This window comes from Setaria viridis, chromosome 3 (genome assembly GCF_005286985.2).
Source record: "Setaria viridis chromosome 3, Setaria_viridis_v4.0, whole genome shotgun sequence".
Lineage (NCBI taxonomy): Eukaryota > Viridiplantae > Streptophyta > Magnoliopsida > Poales > Poaceae > Setaria > Setaria viridis.
Window position 1 is genome coordinate 35,827,030 of NC_048265.2, and position 21,097 is coordinate 35,848,126.

Below are 21,097 nucleotides of genomic sequence, written 5' to 3' on the forward strand. Positions count from 1 at the left end.
GGCAACTAAGCGTCGAAGCAGATACATCATGATGAAGCCAACCATGATGTCAGTTACCACAATCCTCGCCAACCGAGGACAGGTCCCACTCGATCGTCCAACCTGGAGGGAGCTGGGTTGGCCAAGTTACACTTGCACCACAATCAGATGCATCTACCTCATTACCTGAAAACAATGCCACAAGCAAGGATGAGTATACTAATACTCAACAAGACTTACCCGTCGGGTGGTAACTACTCCACCGACTTCTAGACATGCAAGGCTTTTTGGCTGAGGGGTTTGTTTTTGCCAAAAGCATCTAGTAGGTCCTTACTTTCAAATTTTAGCAGCCGGTTCTAGTAGATTAATCTTACTAGGTAAGCACCTATTCTAAGCAAGCAAGTTGAGCAAATATTTTATTCCAAGCATCATCATTAAGATAATCATTCTTTGTTTCACTTGTTACTCACTGCAGAAGTGGGTCAAGCAGTCTCAAACTGTGAGAGGCAGACGATTCGAATAGAGTTTCTTAACTTTGCAAGGTGAACCTAATCCTACAACATTGCGTACCACGACGGGTCCACACATGTCAGCCATCCCCATCTATTCCTAGGCACATGGCCAGGGCCCACTTCCCTTGGATACAAGGCCCCACGGTCCCGGAACGTCGTCGTACTGTGACTGCACTTGTACCCACATGATGCATTAGGGGAAACTCCATTCTAGAGAGAGCAAGGACTATGTCAACGTCCCGGTTCAATCAGGTACTAGGCTTCCCTATCCCATGCTAGGTATGAGATTAGTACTTTCAAACACTTGACCATAGCTCTAAACACATTTCTACCTTAGCACATTTGTCACTAGACAGACGGGGCAATCCACCAATTCGGAACCAATTGCTTGGCCTCGCCCGTCATCCTTATAGTTGCAGCATAAGTAAGCAATCAACTCCTATAACTCGCGAGTCATAGGAAATCACTCGACTTTTACCGAAACCTACTTTAGCATTGCAACTACTCGGCCTACCATACTAGTGTTCAACCATAGGTACCTAAGATCATGCAACTAGGTTTTCAATCAACTCCTATGAACGGAAATGCACAAGCATAAGTAACATAGATATTGCATGAATTTAAAAAATTGAGTTATGCTTCGGGGCTTGCCTTCCTGGACTAAGTTAGTAAGGAGCTCATTGGATGCTTCGTTGATCTCCTGCTCAGCCTCGGCGTGGTGCAGCTCGGCAAATCCTTCCTCCGTAGTAGGCAGCAACTCATAGTTTCCGTCTACGAGGTTCGCTTCTACACGAGATGCATATGCAAAATTCAAGTTCACTTTTTCACAAGCAAGATGTATTCATAAGATTTTGTAGAGTGTAAGTTAAACATGTGACCCAAGTCAAGATTCAAACTTGAGTTCTTTGTGAGATAATGTGATTTCGTGTTTTAAACCTTGGGTTTGATTGATGGTGTTTGTGTACACATATAAGGTTTTAGAAACTTAGATTTCACAAAGAAAGGGTGGGGTCACTTTAGGGTTGCTCAAAAATTATTAGGAAAGTTATCCTATTTCTGAATTTTTAAACAACTCAAACTATCATATTTAAGTGTATTTAAATACATGCATTTATTTGAGCAAGGCAAAACATGTAGCAACCAGAAGCTAGTATTTTTTCCTAGTTAAACAAAGGCATCAAGAACCTAACAAAAGTGATCTTGCATTTTTATCTATTTCCTTCCATTTATAGATCAAATAACAAGATCACACCTAGCATTACAAGGTTTGCCTTAAACTAGTGTGTTCAGCACCTAAACTAGTGTCACAAAATTCACATCTAGAACAAGCATGACACAAGTGTTCTAACAGAAGTGGATGTACATTTTTAACATTTTTGTGTGATTTATGGGGCATTTATGTGCTTTAACCCAAAATAAAAACCTAAGGGAAAAACACAACAGTAAAATGTTCAAAACCATTTTTCTGTAAAACTACTCATCACCAGGAGTCTAACAAAGTTGGTTTCACATTTTTAGCATTTTTCTACACTTTCTTATGCATTTTCAAATTTTTAGTCGATTTAAACCAAAATAAAACAGAAAAAGAAAAAAAATGTGTCGCTCTTACGCCCCTGGAACTTTTAGACTTGCGCAGCTAGGTCCTGGATTCTTACACGGGGGACCCTAAATAGATTTGGGGCTACACAATGTAGTCCCTGGGGTGGCCGGCAATTTCTCTGGCGAAATCCCTGGCGAGCGACGACGCTATTAGGGAAGGAAAGGGCACGGGCATGGAGAGGAGGTCACTGTGGGTCTTTGCGCTTAAAGGTTCGAGGGCGGAGGAGTTCCGGCAGTGGCGATCCACGGTGGGGAAGAAAACGGCAGGAGCGAAGCTCTGTGCCGGCGAGGTCGTCGGCAGAGAGGCCTCGGTGGTGGCTTGGTGAGCTGCGCAGGGGTGTGTGCGAGGCTCAGAAGGGCTTAGCGAGCGGCGGGAGGCACCGGAGGGTGGAGCTCGACGATGAGGGATGCGGAGGCGCTCTGCTTCTTGTGGTGGAGGGAAAAGGGGTGGGGCGAAGTTTGGGCGGTGACTCTGGGCAGCCTTTTATAGGTGCGGGAGGTGCAAGGGGAGGTTCCTAGCGTGAGGATAAGATCGAGCGGCTGTTGGTAGAGCTCCTGCGCGGCCGGTAGTGGTGGGCAGAGCTGCAACAGCGAGCATTGGGTGCAGGCGGCATGTAGGCGTGTGGGGGATCACCGGCTCATTGGCGGAGCAGGATTCGGGGGTTGCAAGATGCTCCTTGTCTCGCGCGTGCGTTGGTCAGAGGCGGAGCTCGTGTGGTCACCTTCAGCATGGCGGTTGGCCAGGTAGGGAGCACCGGTGGCAGTGGGCAAAGTGGCGGCGGCATTCGATCGTGGCGCGTGGGCGCGCGTGCGGGAGTGGCCGGAGGAGATGCGCTGCAGGGGGCGGAGCGGGGCTCGCGAGCAGGTTGGGTGAGCGGCCAGGGCCGTGCTGTCACATCGGTGGTGGGGGTTGGCCGACGGGGCTGTTTCAGTGGGGGCGGCGCCACGTGGCATGCCACGGCTCTCCGTTCGCGATCACCGGATCGGCGGCGCACGTGGGCAAGCGCATAGCGTGTGGGGCAGTGAGATTCGGATGAGATTTGCGCAAAAACATTAAACCAAACTAGGAAAACTTCAAATCTAAAAGTTGTTGTGCACGCTTCAAACTCCAACTCTTAGAAAGACACCAAGTTCAAATCTGGTTTAAATTTGGAGATATAACCCGTCAATCTTTGAAGGAACGCTTGTTTTTAGGAGATATAAATTTTGAATTTGGCTGAACTTTGACTTGAATTTTTAAAGTGTTCCACTCTAAACTAGCAAAAGATAAAATAAGCAAAGTTGTTTTTTTTGAAAAGTTCTACAACTCTTATATTTTTGAAAGTTGAAGTTGTTATATAAAATTGAATTTTATTAACTGCCCCTAATTTAAGCCTTTTGAGGGTATTTTTGTCCATTTTAAGTGTTTGAACTTCAATCCAAATTTGGTATTTTGAGGTTTTTGAGATGTTCCCTACCATTCACCCCTGGTTTGAGTAATTTTCATATTTAGTCTTTGGTTCAACTTGATTTTGTCAAATTTAGCCTCTATTGGTGATTTTTTAGGTGCTTAAGTGAAGTTTGCCCTTAAATAGAGACAAAACCAAACTTAGGTGCTAACTTCAAACTCTTAAACACTCTAACCAGGATTTTAAAGACTAACTCAAAACTAGGGATGTTGCAGCCACGCCCTCACCTTTACACTCTAGGGCTTCCCCCAATACGCGCCGACCTCTGGGTCCCAACTTTTTGTCCTACCCCTCTCAAGGTTGTGCGACTAACTCATGTGTATGGCGTCCTAGCATGCAAAACCTAGACAACCTTGTGTTGGCCCCCTCTACAAGCTCGAGATCCACTCTCAGCAGAGTGCTGGCCAGGCAAGGCTAGGCGCTTAGCGGCTACAGGCCTAGGCCACATGGTGTCCTATCAAACATACCAAGGGAGGGAAGGGGTTGTGCCTTTACATAAGTTAATCGACATGTTTACTTATCTCATGACACAGATTGATACACATCATAGTTTTTCTATTATAGGTCCAACTCCTTGGCTACCTCCTCCACAATCCGTTGGTACTGGTCAGCCAACTCCGGAAGGCTATCAGGATCGAAGCCCTTGGCTACCCCCGATCTGACACGCTCCATCGCCACTTGAGGGAGATGCATCTTGAGAAGCGGAATGACATTCTTCGCGCACGCCACAATGGTCTCCTTCATCAGCGCCTTCAGCCGACTAGGAGCAATCCTCTATCGGTCCAGCAGCAGTGTCAGCTCAGCAGGATTGGCCTCGGGCTAGACCATGTCCATCATGTAGCCCGCGACCGACCAAAGATCTTCTAGCTCCACCTCCAACCCTGCAATTACTACCTAATCATGCTGGAGACTATTCATAGCAGCAATCAAGCACCGGTCCATGTCCTTGCGCAAGTTGTCCTCATAAGCCAGTTTCGCGACACAGCATACTCACGGTGCACGGTGACATTGTGGTCTTGCTGTAGTCGGACATTGACAGCATCACACTCTTTGAGGTCCCTCTTGAGCCTCTCATCTTTCTTCTAGGCATCTGCAAAGTAACGAAACTCAAGAAAAGATACCAACCTCATCTACCCAAGCTAGATCCCCCATAAGGGATGAAGTTGTACCAGTCAGCAAAGTGCCAAGGTCTCCTTGGACCTCCCTGGTGATCTTCTTCTGCTCCTCGATTTATACAGCTCTATTTTTTTACTTAACTTTGAGTGAAATCTCTTGGCTTCGGGCGAAGAACACAAGGCAAGAAAATAGCTTCAGCCCGAAGCCGAGTAGCGCCAGTCGTCCTTCAAACTTATGGATCCCAACCCTTAACACTTGAAGTTAACCTCGGGTGCCAAGTTATCTGCTATGTTGTGCAGGGTCATGCTTTCTCTTGGCAAGTAACAATGAGTGACGTTGCATGAGATTTGGCCACGAAGCCAAGGCAACCTAAACCCCCCAAAGCTAAGGTGTCCTCGGGCATGAGGCTGTGACTCTGGGCACGAGGTTGAAGAACGTGGGAGTGTTGAAGCGGTCAAGGCGGGATTTGCGGAGCCCTATGATAACGTGATTTGCGGAGCTGTCGGGCAGTGTGAGAAGCGTGACCTCCAAATGACCTTCGTGTAAAGCATATTCCTGGAATGTACTAGTTGGTTAAGGGTACTTGCGGAATGTAAAATGTCTCTCTGGACACTATAAAAGGGGAGCCCTACCCTGGTGTAAATTTTACGCTCACTATTGAATGAAAAGATGTCTCAAGTGCCATTACATCCTCGTAGTATCTTAGCCTCACTGGAGTCGAAGATACTGTGCCCTCCATTTTCTTTGTGTCTTGGCCTCGTAAGATTTTGAGACAGAACATAGGCGCCCAACGTGCTCTAAGCTACTAAGAAACCCATGATGCCCCACAGAAGAAGAAGAGAAACACTGAAGATGAAGTTGCGGAAGAAAGACAGCTCGTCCTGGTTAACCCAATCGAACCAAGTATCACTGATAAACAAGAAGGGCTCAAAAGAGTTGAAGACAATCTAAGAACAAGGGCACTGAAGAAAAGAGTTGAACAAGCGACCTCAAATCAAGCCCCACAGCCAACAATCACACAAGATGACCCACTAAGTGAGATAGAGGAAGAGCTAGCTTTAGTGCTGAAGCAGTTAGAGGCACTGAAAAGAGAAAAGGAAAGGTTCACTCAAGAGATACAAGCTCAGAGGTTGATAACCAACAAGCTTGCAAAACTGAACGAAGCCAAGAGGCAATTGGCAGAGCTGCAACAAGAACTAATTGAACTAGAGTACCTGCGTAGCACACTGCAGTAGCCACAACTACCTCTGGTATTCACAAACCCTAGCTTCGGCGCACATAACTCACCACCAATGATGAATGTGTACGCAACCATTGACAAGAACTCTCTGTTGTCTATCGGCCTACAAATAGCTCCATGGCCTGCAACCTACAAGTCAGTAACCTTGCCCAAATTCAATGGCCAAGAAGATCCCCACCAATTCTTTATGAGCTACGAAGCAGCGGTAGCCTCGGCCAGGGGAGACGATGTCGTACTAGCAAAGTCGTTCATCATCGCGTGTGAAGGAATAGTGGTGAACTAGTATTCTTTTCTTCCTCCACAATCAGTCTACAGCTAGGCTAATCTGAAGACGAAGTTAACCTAGAACTTCCAAGGGTTTCATCAAGCCATGACTGACGAAGGAGATCTTTTCCACTATGTGCAAAGGGACAATGAACCCATAGCAAGTTACGTGAAAATATTTGTCCAGCTCAAGTTACAAACACCAGACGTGGCGGACAGCGTTGCAATAGCGGCCTGTATCTTGGGTCTCAATCTGGGTCCAACGGCATCAAAGCTAACCAGGAAAAAGCCAAGGACAATGGAAGCCATATTCTCGAAGCTAGAAAAATGCTGCAGGTCAAACGAAGACCATAGAAGAAGGGTGGCGGAAAGAAATTGTTAAAGGCAATCTGAGAAGGGCAGAAACTGGCAAGCTTCGCCCTACAACCACCACTAGAATCACAACCAACACCAAGCCCAGCAAGTAATGGCAATTGAAGGCAATCAACCCTCGCACCAAAACCAAAACCATGGCCACAGCCAAAACCAAAATCAATACCACCAACATCAACCTAGCTTCGGCAACAACCAGAGAGGTCGCCACGCAGGGAGAGGAAGGGGCTGAAACAATGGCCCTACGAGGCCAAACAAAAAAGCCAGGCAACAAAGGCCATTTTATTGTACATTTCATGGTAAACAGCTTGATCATGCGACGGATTTCAGCCATATAATCAAAGAAACCAATGAAAGAAGAGCAGCCGAGAAGAAAGCAGCTGAAGTCGCAGCGCAAGCAGCAGCCTAGGCATCCAAAACCATCCACCACACCACTTTCTATCCACACCCACCATTTTACCCAAGCTCAGCTAACCTCCCAACCTTCCAGCCCGCAATGGCTTGGCAACCTTTGCCTCAATTCCATCCTTAGATTCAGTCAACCTCGCAGAATGCAAACTTCATGCCTCATTAGCCTCGCCACTAGATCCCACCACCTCCACCACATTTGCCCAACGAAATTCCAAAAGCTGAACCCAACCCACCTAACAACAATCCTAAAGCCTTACCTACCTACGGCATGATAATGCCAATCTCGAGAGGATCCTCACAATCTGAGCCTCGCGAGGCTAGCTCCAATGCTATACCAACCTATGGTATGATAATGCCAATTGCCGGTGGCTCTGCCCTAGAGTTTGAAAATAAAAGGCAAAAAAGAGACTACTTCAGACAAGTGAACATGATCATACCCAATGGCCACTCCACCATCTTGCAACCCACGGCGAAGCCGAAGAGCAAGAAAAGAGGAAGCCATATGTTGAGCCTAAGAGACACAAAGAGAAGATAAAAATAAGTGCTGATGGTAAAACCAAGAAGGTCCTTTTGGACGGTTGCATCCTGGACAGGCACGCCATCATCGGAGCCAACCTCGAGCCAAAGGAGGAAGAAGAGTTAATTGATTTTTTGAACAAGAACAAAGATGTCTTCGCTTGGTCCGCGAGCACCTTGAAGGAGTTGATAGAGAGATAATCGAGCATAGCCTTGATATCACGCCCAGCGTGAAGCCAAAGAAACAAAAACTTAGGAAGATGTACGATGAGAAAGCACAGGCAACGAAGGCCGGAGTCGACAGACTCCATGAAGCCAATGTGATACGGCACATCATTTATCCAAAATGGCTGGCCAACACCATTCCATTCAAAAACAAGAACGGAAGGTGGAGGATGTGCAAAGACTTCATTGACCTGAACAAAGCTTGCCCAAAGGATAACTACCCATTGGAGAGGGTGGACAAAGTAGTAGATGATGCTGGCAATAGTGAAATGTTATTGTTACTCGATCTATTCTTAGCCTACCACCAGATCAGGATCAAGAAAGAAGATGAGGCAAAAACATGATTTGTGATTCCGTTTGGAACCTTCTGCTTCGTGAGAATGCCGGAGGGGCTGAAAAATGCGAGCCAAACTTTCTCAAGAATGATTGCGATTATCCTCTCCAAGCAGCTTCGCAGGAACATTCTAGCCTATGTAGATGACATAGTCGTAAAAAGTAACAAGAGGGGAGACCACATCCTTGACCTCGCGGAAACTTTTGCTAACTTGAGAGCATCCAACTTGAAGCTAAACCCTAAGAAGGGTGTATCTAGAGTGCAACGAGGCAAGGTGTTAGGCTGTCTAGTCACTACTAAAGGCATCCAAGCCAACCCAGATAAAATTCAAGCGTTCCTTGACATGAAGGAACCAACCTCGATAAAGGATGTTCAGAGGCTGACGGGAAGAGTTGCTGCCCTCAACAGGTTCATCCCGCAAGCCGCGGAGCAAAGCCTACCGTTCTTTCAAGTTCTAAAAAGCTCCAAGAAATTCGAATGGGGTGAGATGCAAAGTGAAGCCTTCCAATAGCTCAAGGATTACTTGCAGAACATGACCAAGTTATGCCCCCAGAGCCCAAGTCACATCTCTTGCTTTATGTCTCGGCTTCGACCACAGCTCTCAGCGCTGCTTTGATTCAGGAGAAAGAAATTGATGGCAAACTGAAACAGATCCCAGTATACTTTGCTTCTGAAGCACTGTCGGGCTCGAAACTGTTTTACTCAGAATTGGAAAAAAATTGCATACGTGGTAGTCATGGAAGCATGTAAATTGTGGCATTACTCCGAGGAACATAGAATTGTTGCAGTAACAAACCAGCCTCTGCAAGATCTTTTCTCAAATCAAGAAGCTTTGGGTAGAATGATCAAATGGGTATCTGAATTATCGGAATTTGTTGTGGACTTCGAGAGGAGAAGAGCCATAAATCACAAGTCCTAGCAAACTTTATTGTGGACTGCACATCTCCATGTGCCAGCCAGGATGAAGTCGAAACCCCATGGGCCATTCATTATGATGGGGCTTGGTGTGACAGGGGGGTTGGAGTTTCAGCCGTCATAACTTCGCCATCTCAGGTCAAGATAAGATAGGTTGCGAGGCTAAGCTTCACAACCGAAGCTAGGTCTATGAATAACACGACAGAATATGAAGCACTGCTACTGGGGTTAAGGAAAATGAAAGCCTTAGGTCAGCAAGTCTTCATAATAAAGACGGATTCTAAGGTGATCAAAGAGCACATTGAAAAAGAAAGCGAAGCTAGAGAATCGGAGCTAGTTAAATACCTCGCCGCAGTCAGATCAATGGAGAAGCACTTCAGAGGGTTCACTATTCAACAAATCCCGAGGTTAGAAAATGATGAGGCAGATAAGCTCACGAAGGCAGCAGCTCAAAATGAGCCGCTACCCCCAGATGTGTTCTACGAGATCATTCAAACTCCATCAACAAAAGAGCCAGCTTCGAAAGCCACAAATGCAATCCAGAGCTTCGATTGGAGGGCTCAAATCATGGCTTATATGAGAGGACACTTTGAGCCTCATGATGAAGTTGAGTTAACCAGGCTAATGCAAAAGGCTAGGGGTTACTCAATCATAGATGGTGAACTATACAAAGCTGGAATATCAACACCTTGGCTTCGCTGCATTGACACAGAAAGTGGAAAGGAGGTTCTAGCTGAAATCCACAAAGGTTTTTGTGGGTCTCATATCAGATCGAAGGCACTGGTGAGCAAGGTGTTGAGGCAAGGTTTCTATTGGCCTTCAGTTGTTCGCTATGCACAGAGTCTCGTGCGAGGCTACGAAGCTTGCCAAAAACTGACAAATCAAGGGCATGCCCCATCACTACCAATTCAACTTATCCCACAAACATGGCTTCTGTAAAGGTGGGGAGTGGATCTAGTGGGCCCGCTCCCAATAGCCCAGGGCAATTGCAAGTTTGCCATGGTGGCGGTGGACTACTTCACAAAATGGATTGAAGCAAAATGACTGTCGACGATAACCTCGGGATCGGTTCAAAAATTCTTTTGGCAGAACATTGTTTGCAGATTCGGGGTGCCCAGAGAACTAAACGTAGACAACGGTAAACAATTTGACTACCATGATTTCAAAGAATTTTGCGCCAGGCTCGGTACGAAGGTAAAGTTCGCCTCAGTATACCACCCCCAGTCAAATGTTGTAGTGGAAAGAGCAAATGGTTTGATTTTCTCAGCAATTAAGAAATGCCTCTTTGATCAAAAAAAGGGAAAATGGGTCGACAAACACCCGAGGGTAATCTGGTCCCACAACACCACCGAGTCCCAAGCAACGGGTTTTACCCTGTTCAGATTGCTTTTCAGCTCCAAAGCTGTGACACCTGAGAAAATCAAAAACAACAGCTTAAGGGCGTTGCACTCCGAAGATGTCAAAGATGCCATCAAGGTTGAAAAGGACATGATTGAGCTCGAAATACTGCAAGCCGCAAATAACATTGGTAAATACCAAAAAGAAACAAGGAAATGGAGAAACAAGAAGGTAGTTCAAAGCGAGATCAAAGTGGGTGACCTCGTCATCAAGAGGAAGAAGAATTGGAAAACCTTGAAAAATTGCAGGAGGCCTAGGAGGGGCCATACATCGTCACAAGAAGCAACAGGCTAGGGTCCTTCCACCTCACAGATCAACTTAGCACGGAGCTGCCACATTCTTGGAATATAGATAGCCTATGCAAATATTACCCATGAAACACTGTTCATCATTACTTTCAGCTTGTGAAGTTATAAACAACGCCGAAGGTAATACTTTTACTTTCTAGCACTTTTACACCATCGAATCTGGACTGTACTCTTTTCCTTGCTAGGGGGGCTCCATTCTGGAGGCAAGGTTTTTAATGAGATAGATCCATGTAAAACTTTCAACATTTAATGAAATGAGTTTCCCCCTACAATCTCAGTCTCAGTGCAACAAAAAGTTGCTTAACCTCGCATTTTTGTGCGAAGGAAAACTTGTGTTTCTACGCAAAGTATCAGTGCAACAACAAGTTGCCTAACCTCGTGTTTCTACGTGAAGAAAAACTTGCATTTCTGTGCAAAGTATCAGTGCAACAACAAGTTGCCTAACCTCGTGTTTCTGCGTGAAGGAAAACTTGCGTTTCTACGCAAAGTATCAATGCAACAACAAGTTGCCTAAGCTCACGTTTTTGCGCAAAGGAAAACTTGTGTTTCTGCGCAAAGTATCAGTGCAACAACAAGTTTCTTAACCTTGCATTTCTGTGCGAAGGAAAACTTGCATTTCTGCGCAAAGTATTAGTACAACAACAAGTTGCTTAACCTCATGTTTTTGCATGAACGAGAACTAGTGGTTCTGGGCGAGCCTAACAGTGAAAAAGCGCACTATACACGTATAAAAGCGTACTCTCTCAACCAAAACATCACCGGTCTTAATGTCGGTTCTCTAGCTTAGAAAGTGTCGGCCATAGTAAGCAAGGATGGCACCTGATGCGAAGACACCCTCGTTACCTAACCTCAGACTAGACTCCCCCTGCGCAAGGATAGGAGGGGAAGTGACGTTTTTTTTAAAAAAAATCAAGGTTCCTTGTCCTTTCGCACGAAGAGTCTAGCCTCGGCTAGAGTTACCGTAATAGTACAAATACAAACATTTCCCTTTTCATCTCATCCAAAGTTTTCTAAGTATCTAAGATCGAGACAGTCTAGGTTGGTTAAGTGCTTTTGCTCCTCAGTGTGGGGTGATGTTTTTAAGAAAGCAACATGGCTCTTTGAGCAGAAGCAACATCAAGGCCAACCCTCTCATCCTTCTCGCAAAAGGATAAGGGGGGAGGGGTTGACGTTTTTTTCATAATCAGGAAACCAATTTTGTCCTTTCACGCAAAAAGGCCTTAACCTCGGCCCAAAGTTGCTTTCCTAGCATGAATCAGCGTCTCTCTCTAATCTCTCCCTCCCTCTCGCTTGCTCAAGATAGCATCTTTGTTTCTCAAGACTTTTAGGTTGAAGCAACTGGAAGTTGCAATATCAACCAAACTTCCATTATTCTTCTAAGTCAACAAAACTCAGGAACAAGTTTTTAGTTGACTTATCTCGCAACCTGCATCGGTGTCCTTGATCTGTTTCAAAAGAAGCCCAGAATAAGTTTACCCTTGAAGGGATCTAGGAAAGAGGTGACAATTTCTTGCAAAGCTCACAAGCCTCCCTGAAAGAAGGAGTTTAGCTTCGGGCGAAATCCGCACAGCAAGGTCGACAAGGATTGGGGTGATGTTTTCCAAGGAAGCAAAACATTCATCATTCCTTGATGCAACGACATTGTTGTCTTTCCAACTAGAATTAACCTAAAAATCAAAGAAATTAAACCAAGTTTCAAATTCGCAAAAGCTAGATAGCCTTGGAAGGACAAGTTTCTACCGAGCCTCGAATATTTACAAACTTCACTAGTAATTGTGCCAAATATTTTACAGCAAGGTCTATCTTTACAAAATAATTTCCACGCAACCCTAGGATTCACTAGGCCGTTTCTGCAACATCGCAACCCTTGCCTTTGGTTGAGCTTTGCTACCTCTTCCCTGGTTTGTGCAAGTTTTTCTCGTGCAAGCTGCCGCGTATACTCCTGACCAAACGCAGTTCAAAGTTGCCTGAAAATGCTCAACTTTGTAGCCCTCACATTCTTGGACTTCTCCTCTGCACCCAGTTTCGAGGTGGAAGGGAAAGTGTAGCTTCAACCCGCAAGAGCTAAGATGTGGTTGCGGTCCTGTTTCTCAAGAAGCTGAAGAGTACTATCCAGGAAAAAAGATGCAGCGAAGTCACTGAGGCCTGAGATAACCTCGGGTAGACTTTCAAACTCCCCTTTCATCCAATTGAATATGTCCACAACATCTCCACCACCTGGATATGGAAGAGGTTCAGTGCCAAAAGGCATGAGAGCAGCTTTGTACTCCTCGTAGAGCTCAGCGAATTTCTTTAAGAGCACCCTCGGCTTTGTCGATGTACTCGCTTTTTTCTTGAAGCTCGGTACCCATAAGTTGAATACCTTTCGCTTGCTCCGCGATAGTCCATGCGTCTTTCTCTACAGCACTCCGAAGCTTCTCTATAATCTTATCATTATCATCCAAGCTCTGACCAAGTTTCTCATTCTCTTTGCCGAGCTTCTCGTTCTCCTTGGCAAGTTTCTCATTTTCCTCTGCAAGCTCACTGCAGGTGTTCATCAACAAGTTGTTGTTTTTCTTAAGTCTAGAGTTAATCTCGTTAAGCTCACTCTTCAAGCCAAGCAAAATCTTGTTCTGCTCCTCGAGCTCACCAACTCTAGCTTTGAGCAGCGTCACCTTCTCGCTCTGGGCCAACATGCTTTTCAGCCGGTCCTCGGGTTTCTCCCTAGCAACCTTGCCGACTATCGTGAACTGCCAAGACAAGCATCAATATAAAGTGGCTACCAACACATACTAAACAAGTTAGAGAGGTGAAAAAGTTAGCCAGCAAAATACCTTGTGCCCAAGGGTAGCACCCATCCGCGCAAGGTCCCCCTCCCCAAAGCATCTGATCAACTCTTCAAACTCTGATAAAAAAAATGAGCTCCAAAACATAGCAAAAACAGAAAAACAATATATATATATAAATTAAAAAAAGAAAGAAAAAAGAAAAAGGGTGAGAGCTCACCTTCAGGGTTAAATGGCTTGTCATCATCATCAGCCTTGACCACGACCTTACCCTTCTCAGGTACTGCAACAGAGCTAGCTTCGCCTTTCTCCCCTGCAGCCACCGGGCTAACCTCGCTGGCTCCCGCAGAAGACACTTTCATAGCCCCCTTCTCAACTTTGTCTCAACCATACATCTGTTGGAGGTATGCCCTAGAGGCAATCATAGAGATGATGATATTCCATTGTATCCATGTTTTTTATTGTGTTCCTTGAATATCCATTAAAGGCTACTTGAATTGATTTGCAATTATGTGGATTGTGTGTGAAACCCTTTACTTGTATGGTTATTCTAAAGGTTGTCCCTAGTTGGAGTTCATGTGAGGGCACACATGAATATTAGACTAGCACATTTATTAGTTGATGACTATGTTTCATAAGTCATGGACATGGAGATGTCAAACTAATAATGTGGGCACATGTAGAGACATGTGCTAGGACTGACCCAACACGAGTTACATAGTTCTCTCTTACGCTTTGTCCTTAGCCCTGAGATTGTCACATATACTCAAGATGTGGATCGACTTACTTAGGGGCTATCAAACGCTGCACAGTAACTAGGTAGTTATAAAGGTAGCTTTCGGGTTTGTCAAGAATCATGCTGTGAGGCATGGTCACTCAAGATGAAATTTGCCCCTCTCTATTTGAGAGAGATATCTCTGGGCCCCTCGAGTGATCCGATCCGGAAATGCATGGCCATGCTACGTGAGGTTAAGAGTTAACCTAGAAAGAGATTCCGAATCACAACATCGAAAAAGAGTGGTTGGCTTGGAGCTAGACCAAATATTGTGAGGCAAAGGGAATAGCATGTACGTGATGTTGTGATGGTTCATCTAATATAATCTTCGTGTCCGTATAATAGTTAGTATATCTTGCTAGAGGCTACTACTAACTATTGGCCGAGTAGGAGTACTCAAGCCATGTCTATACGTATACGAACCTATAGGGTCACACACTTAAAGGGTTAGAAGTCCAATTCGGATGTGATCTGAATTGGACCAGGTTTAGGAGTACTAATGGGCCTTAGACCAAGAGGCCTACTAGGAACCCCTATATATTGAGGGGTGGGGGCGCCCTAGGATATAATCCCTTTCGCACGAGCAGTAGTCGCGCCTCCCACACCCTTGCCTTGTTGCAACTTGTGGACCTAGCAGTCCAGCTTGCGACACTTCCTCCCCGCACGTGTGGATACCTTGGAGGTGTTGCATCTACAGCACTTGGACAAGCCGCCGCACGATAGCTCTGACAAGGAACCTAATGAGCCAACGACGAGCCAATGACGAGCCTGACAAGCCACGGCACGAGGAGGGAGTCGCTGCATGTGGACGAGCTGCCGAGGAGCTACTCGACATTGACGTGTTTGACTACACTGTGTTGACGTCTGATCGACTTCACTGCCCCAATGCGTATCTACAACTTCCGCACCTGTGCATCGAGTGGTAATCCCGTGATCTATAACAACAGTTATTTCTGGTTTACGCAGTAGAAAATTTTTATTTTGCGCTAGCGTAGCCTACCTCGTATCCCGATAGTGGTATCAGAGCCGTAGCTGTTTTGTTATGGGTTCAGGATGTGTGCATATGGAGATATGCGATTTTTCAGATTGATCTATGACCTGGTTTCGTGTTCTTGCTACAATGGTCATGTAACGATATACTCCTACCGATTGGATTTCCGCCATTGGAGTTAAGTGATACACGTAATGCTAGTTGCAGCGAGCGAAGATCAATATGATTGGTCGAATCAAAACCTAAGTTCATACGCCAGACGCATATGATGCACAATAGTCGATTAGATCAACTACTGGATTGGTTTATTCACCGAGATCATGCATTTTGGTAAAACGGCCATAACTTTTCAGTACGATCTCAAATCGAGGCGAATTTTATATGAAAATTGATCTATAAAAAAAATTACACATGATTTCGGTGAAATTAGATTTCCTAAATTCAGCTTGGAAGATGGAGTTTCGGGCCATTTAAGTTTGGAACGTTAGAACGCCTAACTCCGTTTTACAGGATTTTGTGATCGGTATGGCCCCTGTGTATGTGATGCACGCGTGTAACTGATTCGTGACCTGCGTGTCATGCGTACGGCAATACGGCTGGAGCCATATGTATTGTCACCTTAATGTATTTAATGGCCTATGTGCTAATCTGTGTTGATCTAAGCAACTATGTAATCTTCTTTACTAGCTATTAGTTGTAATAGTGTGTACTAGTTCTTGGAGGACTCATCACTGGAAGGATGGCACACATGGATCATGGAGATGGAGATCATCATGGTGAACGGGTTCTATGGAGATGGAGATTGCAAATAGAAATCGGGCCATATTGTGTCATAACTGTGTGCATGCTATTTTGTTTTATTTTACTCTTACATGCTGTGATGTTAGAAGTAGAACGATCCCTCACAAATTTTAAGTTAGTATGCCTTCCCAACTAAAACTTGCACCATCTCATGTCTTGTACATTTGGTGGTGGGTCTATGAAATTAGGGTGCCACTAGTTTTCCTTGACTAGATGGGTTTGTATCGGATACTTACACGCATAAGGGTTGGTTTGCTTAACAAGGTCATCTTAACGGTTAAGGACCTTGGGGCATAAAGGTTGGGCGTGGAGACATGGAGATGTCACCCAACAACAGGAGTCATATGTGATATGATTAGCAAGAAGTTGCTTACCGATCTACCTTGTTTGCTAGCGGTGATGCTAAAGCTCACTAGTAGACTTGTTAGTTGTGGATCCTAAATCACTAGGTATCAATAGAGGGATATTAATTTTAGTGGGAGTAGATTCTGTTAAATAGTTTAATGTGATTTGCTCTATCATGGATACGTTTGTCTTAGTGTATTTTGCATTACTTTTATTGTAGATTAAATGGCACCTAGCAACACCACACCATTTGTTTTGCGTTCGGTCCTTGAGAAGGACAAGTTGAATGGAACAAACTACTCGGCTTGGATCCGTAACCTGAGAATTGTTTTCAGGGATGAGAAAAAGGAAGATGTTCTAGACACCCCATTACCAGAAGAACCTGCTGATGATGCACCTGCTGCTGTTATGAATGCTTACAAGAAAGCATGTGATGCTAACCTCGAAGTAAGCTGCCTTATGCTTGCTTGCATGGAACCCGAGCTGCAGATGCAGTTCGAAACAAACCATGAGGCGCACGATATGACCATGGTGCTTAGAGACATTTTCCAAACATAGGCCAGGACTGAAAGGTTCAATGTGTCTAAGGCCTTTGTGGAGAGCAAGCTAGCAGAAGGCGCAGCAATAGGACCACACGTAATCAAGATGGTTGGTTACACTTAATGGTTGGAGAAGCTAGGATTCCCACTTGGCCAAGAGTTGGCCACTGATCTTATTCTTTCGTCTCTTCCATCTAGCTATGGGAACTTCATCTCGAACTACCATATGCATGGGACGGAGAAGGGTTTGAATGAACTGTGTGGCATGCTTAAAACAGTAGAGGCTGACATTAAAAAAAGCGCTAGTAGTAGCCATATGATGGCTTTACAGAACAAGCCTAGCTTTAAGAAGAAGGGCAATTCTTGGAAGAAGAAGGGCAAGGCTGTCTCCAAGCCAAACCCAGTGGCCAAGGTTAAAGTTGGACCTGCTCTAGACAAAGAGTGCTTTTATTGTCATGAACTTGGTCATTGGAAGAGAAATTGCAAGTAGTACCTAGCTTCGTTGAAGAATGGCGGAAGTAAGAGTACTTCCACCTCAGGTACGCTTGTTATTAATGTTATAGACAACATATTTATCCCTGATACAATTATTAATTCTTGGGTATTTGATACGGGATCGGTTGCTCATATTTGCAATTCGATGGAGGGACTGATAAGAAGTAGAAGTGTTGAAAGAGGAGAAGTTGATTTCCGCGTGGGCAATAATGCAAGAGTTGCTGCATTGACCGTCGGGACGATGCAACTCCACCTTCCGTCAGGATTTATTATGGAGTTGAATAATTGTTATTTTATTCCTAGTTTAAGTAGAAACATTATGTCTCCTTCATGCTTGATGAAGGATGGTTATTCATTTTCGAGTGAAAACAATGGTTGTGTGATCTCTAAGAATAATATGTTTATGGCTTTTGCACCCATTGTGAATGGATTGTTTATTTTAAATCTTGATGATTCACCTGTCTGTAACATAAGTGCTAAAAGGCCTCAACCAAATGATTTGAGTCCTACCTACATGTGGTATTGTTGTTTGGGTCTTATAAGTGAAAAGCGCATGAAGAAGCTTCATTTTGATGGACTTCTAACTTCGTTTGATTTTGAATCATACGAGACATGTGAGGCTTGCTTGCTAGGCAAGATGACCAAGGCGCCCTTCATAGGTTTTCCTGAGAGAGCATTAGACTTGTTGTAACTCGTACATACCGATGTATGCGGACCAATGAGCATGAAAGCTAGAGGAGGATTCCAATACTTCATAACTTTTACTGATGATTTTAGTAGATATGGGTATGTCTACTTGATGAGGCACAAGTCTGAAACCTTTGAAAAGTTCGAGGAATTTCAGAATGAAGTTGAAAATCAGCGTGGCAAGAAAATTAAGGCCTTATGATCTGATCGCGAAGGCGAGTATTTGAGCCACGAGTTTAGCAATCATCTAAAGAGTTGCGGAATTGTTCCACAACTTACGCCACCTGGAACACCTCAGAGAAACAGTGTATCTGAGTGACGTAATTAAACTTTGTTAGACATGGTTCGATCAATGATGAGTTAGTCGGACCTACCATTATCATTTTGGGGATACACTCCAGAAACAGCAGCTTTCACACTTAATAGGGTACCATCTAAATCCGTAGTTAAGACAGCATATGAGATGTGGACAGGAAAGACTCCCAGTTTGTCTTTTCTAAAGATTTGGAGATGTGAAGTATTTGTCAAGCAAAGTCAGTTGGACAAGATTACACCCAAGTCAGATAAGTGCATTTTCATGGGATATCCAAAGGAAACTTTAGGATACTATTTCTACAACCGATCAGAGGGCAAAGTGTTTGTCGCTTGGAACGGTATTTTCCTAGAGAAAGAGTCTCTCAAAGGGAGAAGAGTGGAAACACAATACATCTTGAAGAAGTTCGGGATGAGCCAATCAGGCAAGAATCAACGAGTGATGCTAACGTAGCAGAACAAGTTGAGATACCCATGGCAAGAGAAGCACCGCCACAACCACGAAGGTCGGCAAGGGTCTGCGAAATGCGGGAAATATTATTGTTGGGGCAATGATGAGCCTGTGACATATGCAGAAGCAATGATGGACCCAGACTCCGAAAAATGGCAGAGTGCCATGCAATCCGAAATAGAGTTCATGGGAGACAATCAAGTTTGGAACTTGGTTGACCCGCTTGATGGTGTTAAAGCCATAGAGTGCAAATGGATCTATAAAAAGAAGAGAGATATGGATGGAAATGTTCACATCTATAAAGCATGACTTATCGCAAAAAGTTTTCGACAAGTTCAAGGAGTTGACTATGACCAGACCTTCTCGCCCGTAGTGATGCTTAAATCTATTCAGATTATTCTAGCTATAGCTGCATATTTCGATTATGAGATATGGTAGATGGATGTCAAGACAGCTTTCTTGAATGCAAATCTGACTGAGGACATGTATATGATGTAGCCCGAGGGTTTTGTCGATTTGAACAATGCTAGAAAGCTATGAAAACTTCAGAAATCCATTTATGGGTTGAAGCAAGCATCTAGGAGTTGGAACATTCGTTTTGATGAAGTAGTCAAAGGGTTTGGCTTCATTAAGAACGAAGAAGAGTCTTGTGTTTACAAGAAGGTTAGTGGGAGCTCTGTAGTATTTCTAATCTTATATGTGGATGAATATTACTGATTGGAAACAACAGTCCTATGCTTGAGTCCATGAAGACTTCACATAGTTTTTCGATGAACGACTTAGGGGAAGCAGCATATATTCTGGGCATCAAAATCTATAGAGATAGATCAAAAAGGCTTATAGGATTAAGCCAAGATACTTACATTGACAAAGTATTGAAATGGTTCAGCATGGAAGAGGCGAAGAAAGGGTTCTTGCCTATGTCACATGGCATACACCTTAGCAAGACTCAGTGTCCTTCGACTACTGATGAGCAGGATCGCATGAGTAGAGTGTCATATGCTTCGGCTATCGGATCTATCATGTATGCAATGATAAGTACTCGCCCAGATGTTTCATATGCGCTAGGTATGACAAGCAAACACCAGTCTGATCCGGGTGAGAGTCATGGACGACGGTGAAAAATATTCTTAAGTACCTTAGAAGGACTAAAGATATGTTCCTCGTCTATGGAGGTGAGGAGGAGCTCGTAGTAACAGGTTACACCGATGCTAGTTTCCAAACTGACAAAGACGATTCAAAGTCACAATCAAGATTTGTGTTCACGCTAAACGGTGGTGCTGTTAGCTGGAAGAGTTCCAAGCAAGAGACGGTGGCTGATTCTATGACAGAAGCCAAGTACATCACGGCTTCAGAAGCCGCGAAGGAGGGTGTTTGGATAAAGAATTTCTTCATTGAGCTTGGTGTGTTCCCGAATGCGTCCAGCCCATTGAACCTCTACTGTGACAACAATGGGGCTATTACGCAAGCAAAGGAGCCAAGAAACCACTAGAACAACAAACACGTTATGCGGTGATTTCATCTCATTCGAGACTTTGTTAATCAGGTGAGATCAAGATATGCAAAATACAGACGGATTTGAATATTTATGATACGTTGACAAAGCCTCTCTCGCAGTCTAAGCATGATGCGCACATAAGAGCTATGGGTATTAGATATCTTCTAGATTGACTCTAGTGCAAGTGGGAGACTGTTAGAGGTATGCCCTAGAGGCAATCATAGAGATGATGATATTCCATTGTATCCATGTTTTATATTGTGTTCCTTGAATATCCATTAAAGGCTACTTGAATTGATTTCCAATTATGTGAATTGTGTGTGAAACTCTTTACTTGTATGGTTATTCTAAAAGTTGCCCTTAGTCGGAGTTCATGTGAGGGCACACATGAATATTAGACTAGCACATGTATTAGTTGATGACTATGTTTCACAAGTCATGGACATGGAGGTGTCAAACTAATAATATGGGCACACGTAGAGACATGTGCTAGGACGACCCAACACGAGTTACATAGTTCTCTCTTTACACAACGTGTACGCTTTGTCCTTAGACCTGAGATTTTCGCATGTACTCAAGATGTGGATCGACTTACTTAGGAGCTATCAAACACTGCACCGTAACTGGTTAGTTATAAAGATAGCTTTCGGGTTTGTCAAGAAGCATGCTGTGAGGCATGGTCAGTCAAGATGGAATTTGCCCCTCTCTATTTGAGAGAGATATCTCCGGGCCCCTCGAGTAATTGAATCTGAAAATGCATGGCCATGCTACGTGAGGTTAAGAGTTAACCTAGAAAGAGAT

The 21,097-nt window shown here is 44.4% G+C and overlaps 1 protein-coding gene across 1 annotated transcript; it reads left to right on the plus strand.

The window, feature by feature from the left end:
- Window positions 1–9,294: 9,294 nt before the first annotated feature.
- Window positions 9,295–9,870, plus strand: LOC140222251 (uncharacterized). Its single transcript, XM_072292420.1, has one exon. The coding sequence runs from the start codon at window positions 9,295–9,297 to the stop codon at window positions 9,868–9,870; it is 576 nt and encodes a 191-aa protein (XP_072148521.1).
- The last annotated feature ends 11,227 nt before the right edge of the window (window positions 9,871–21,097 follow it).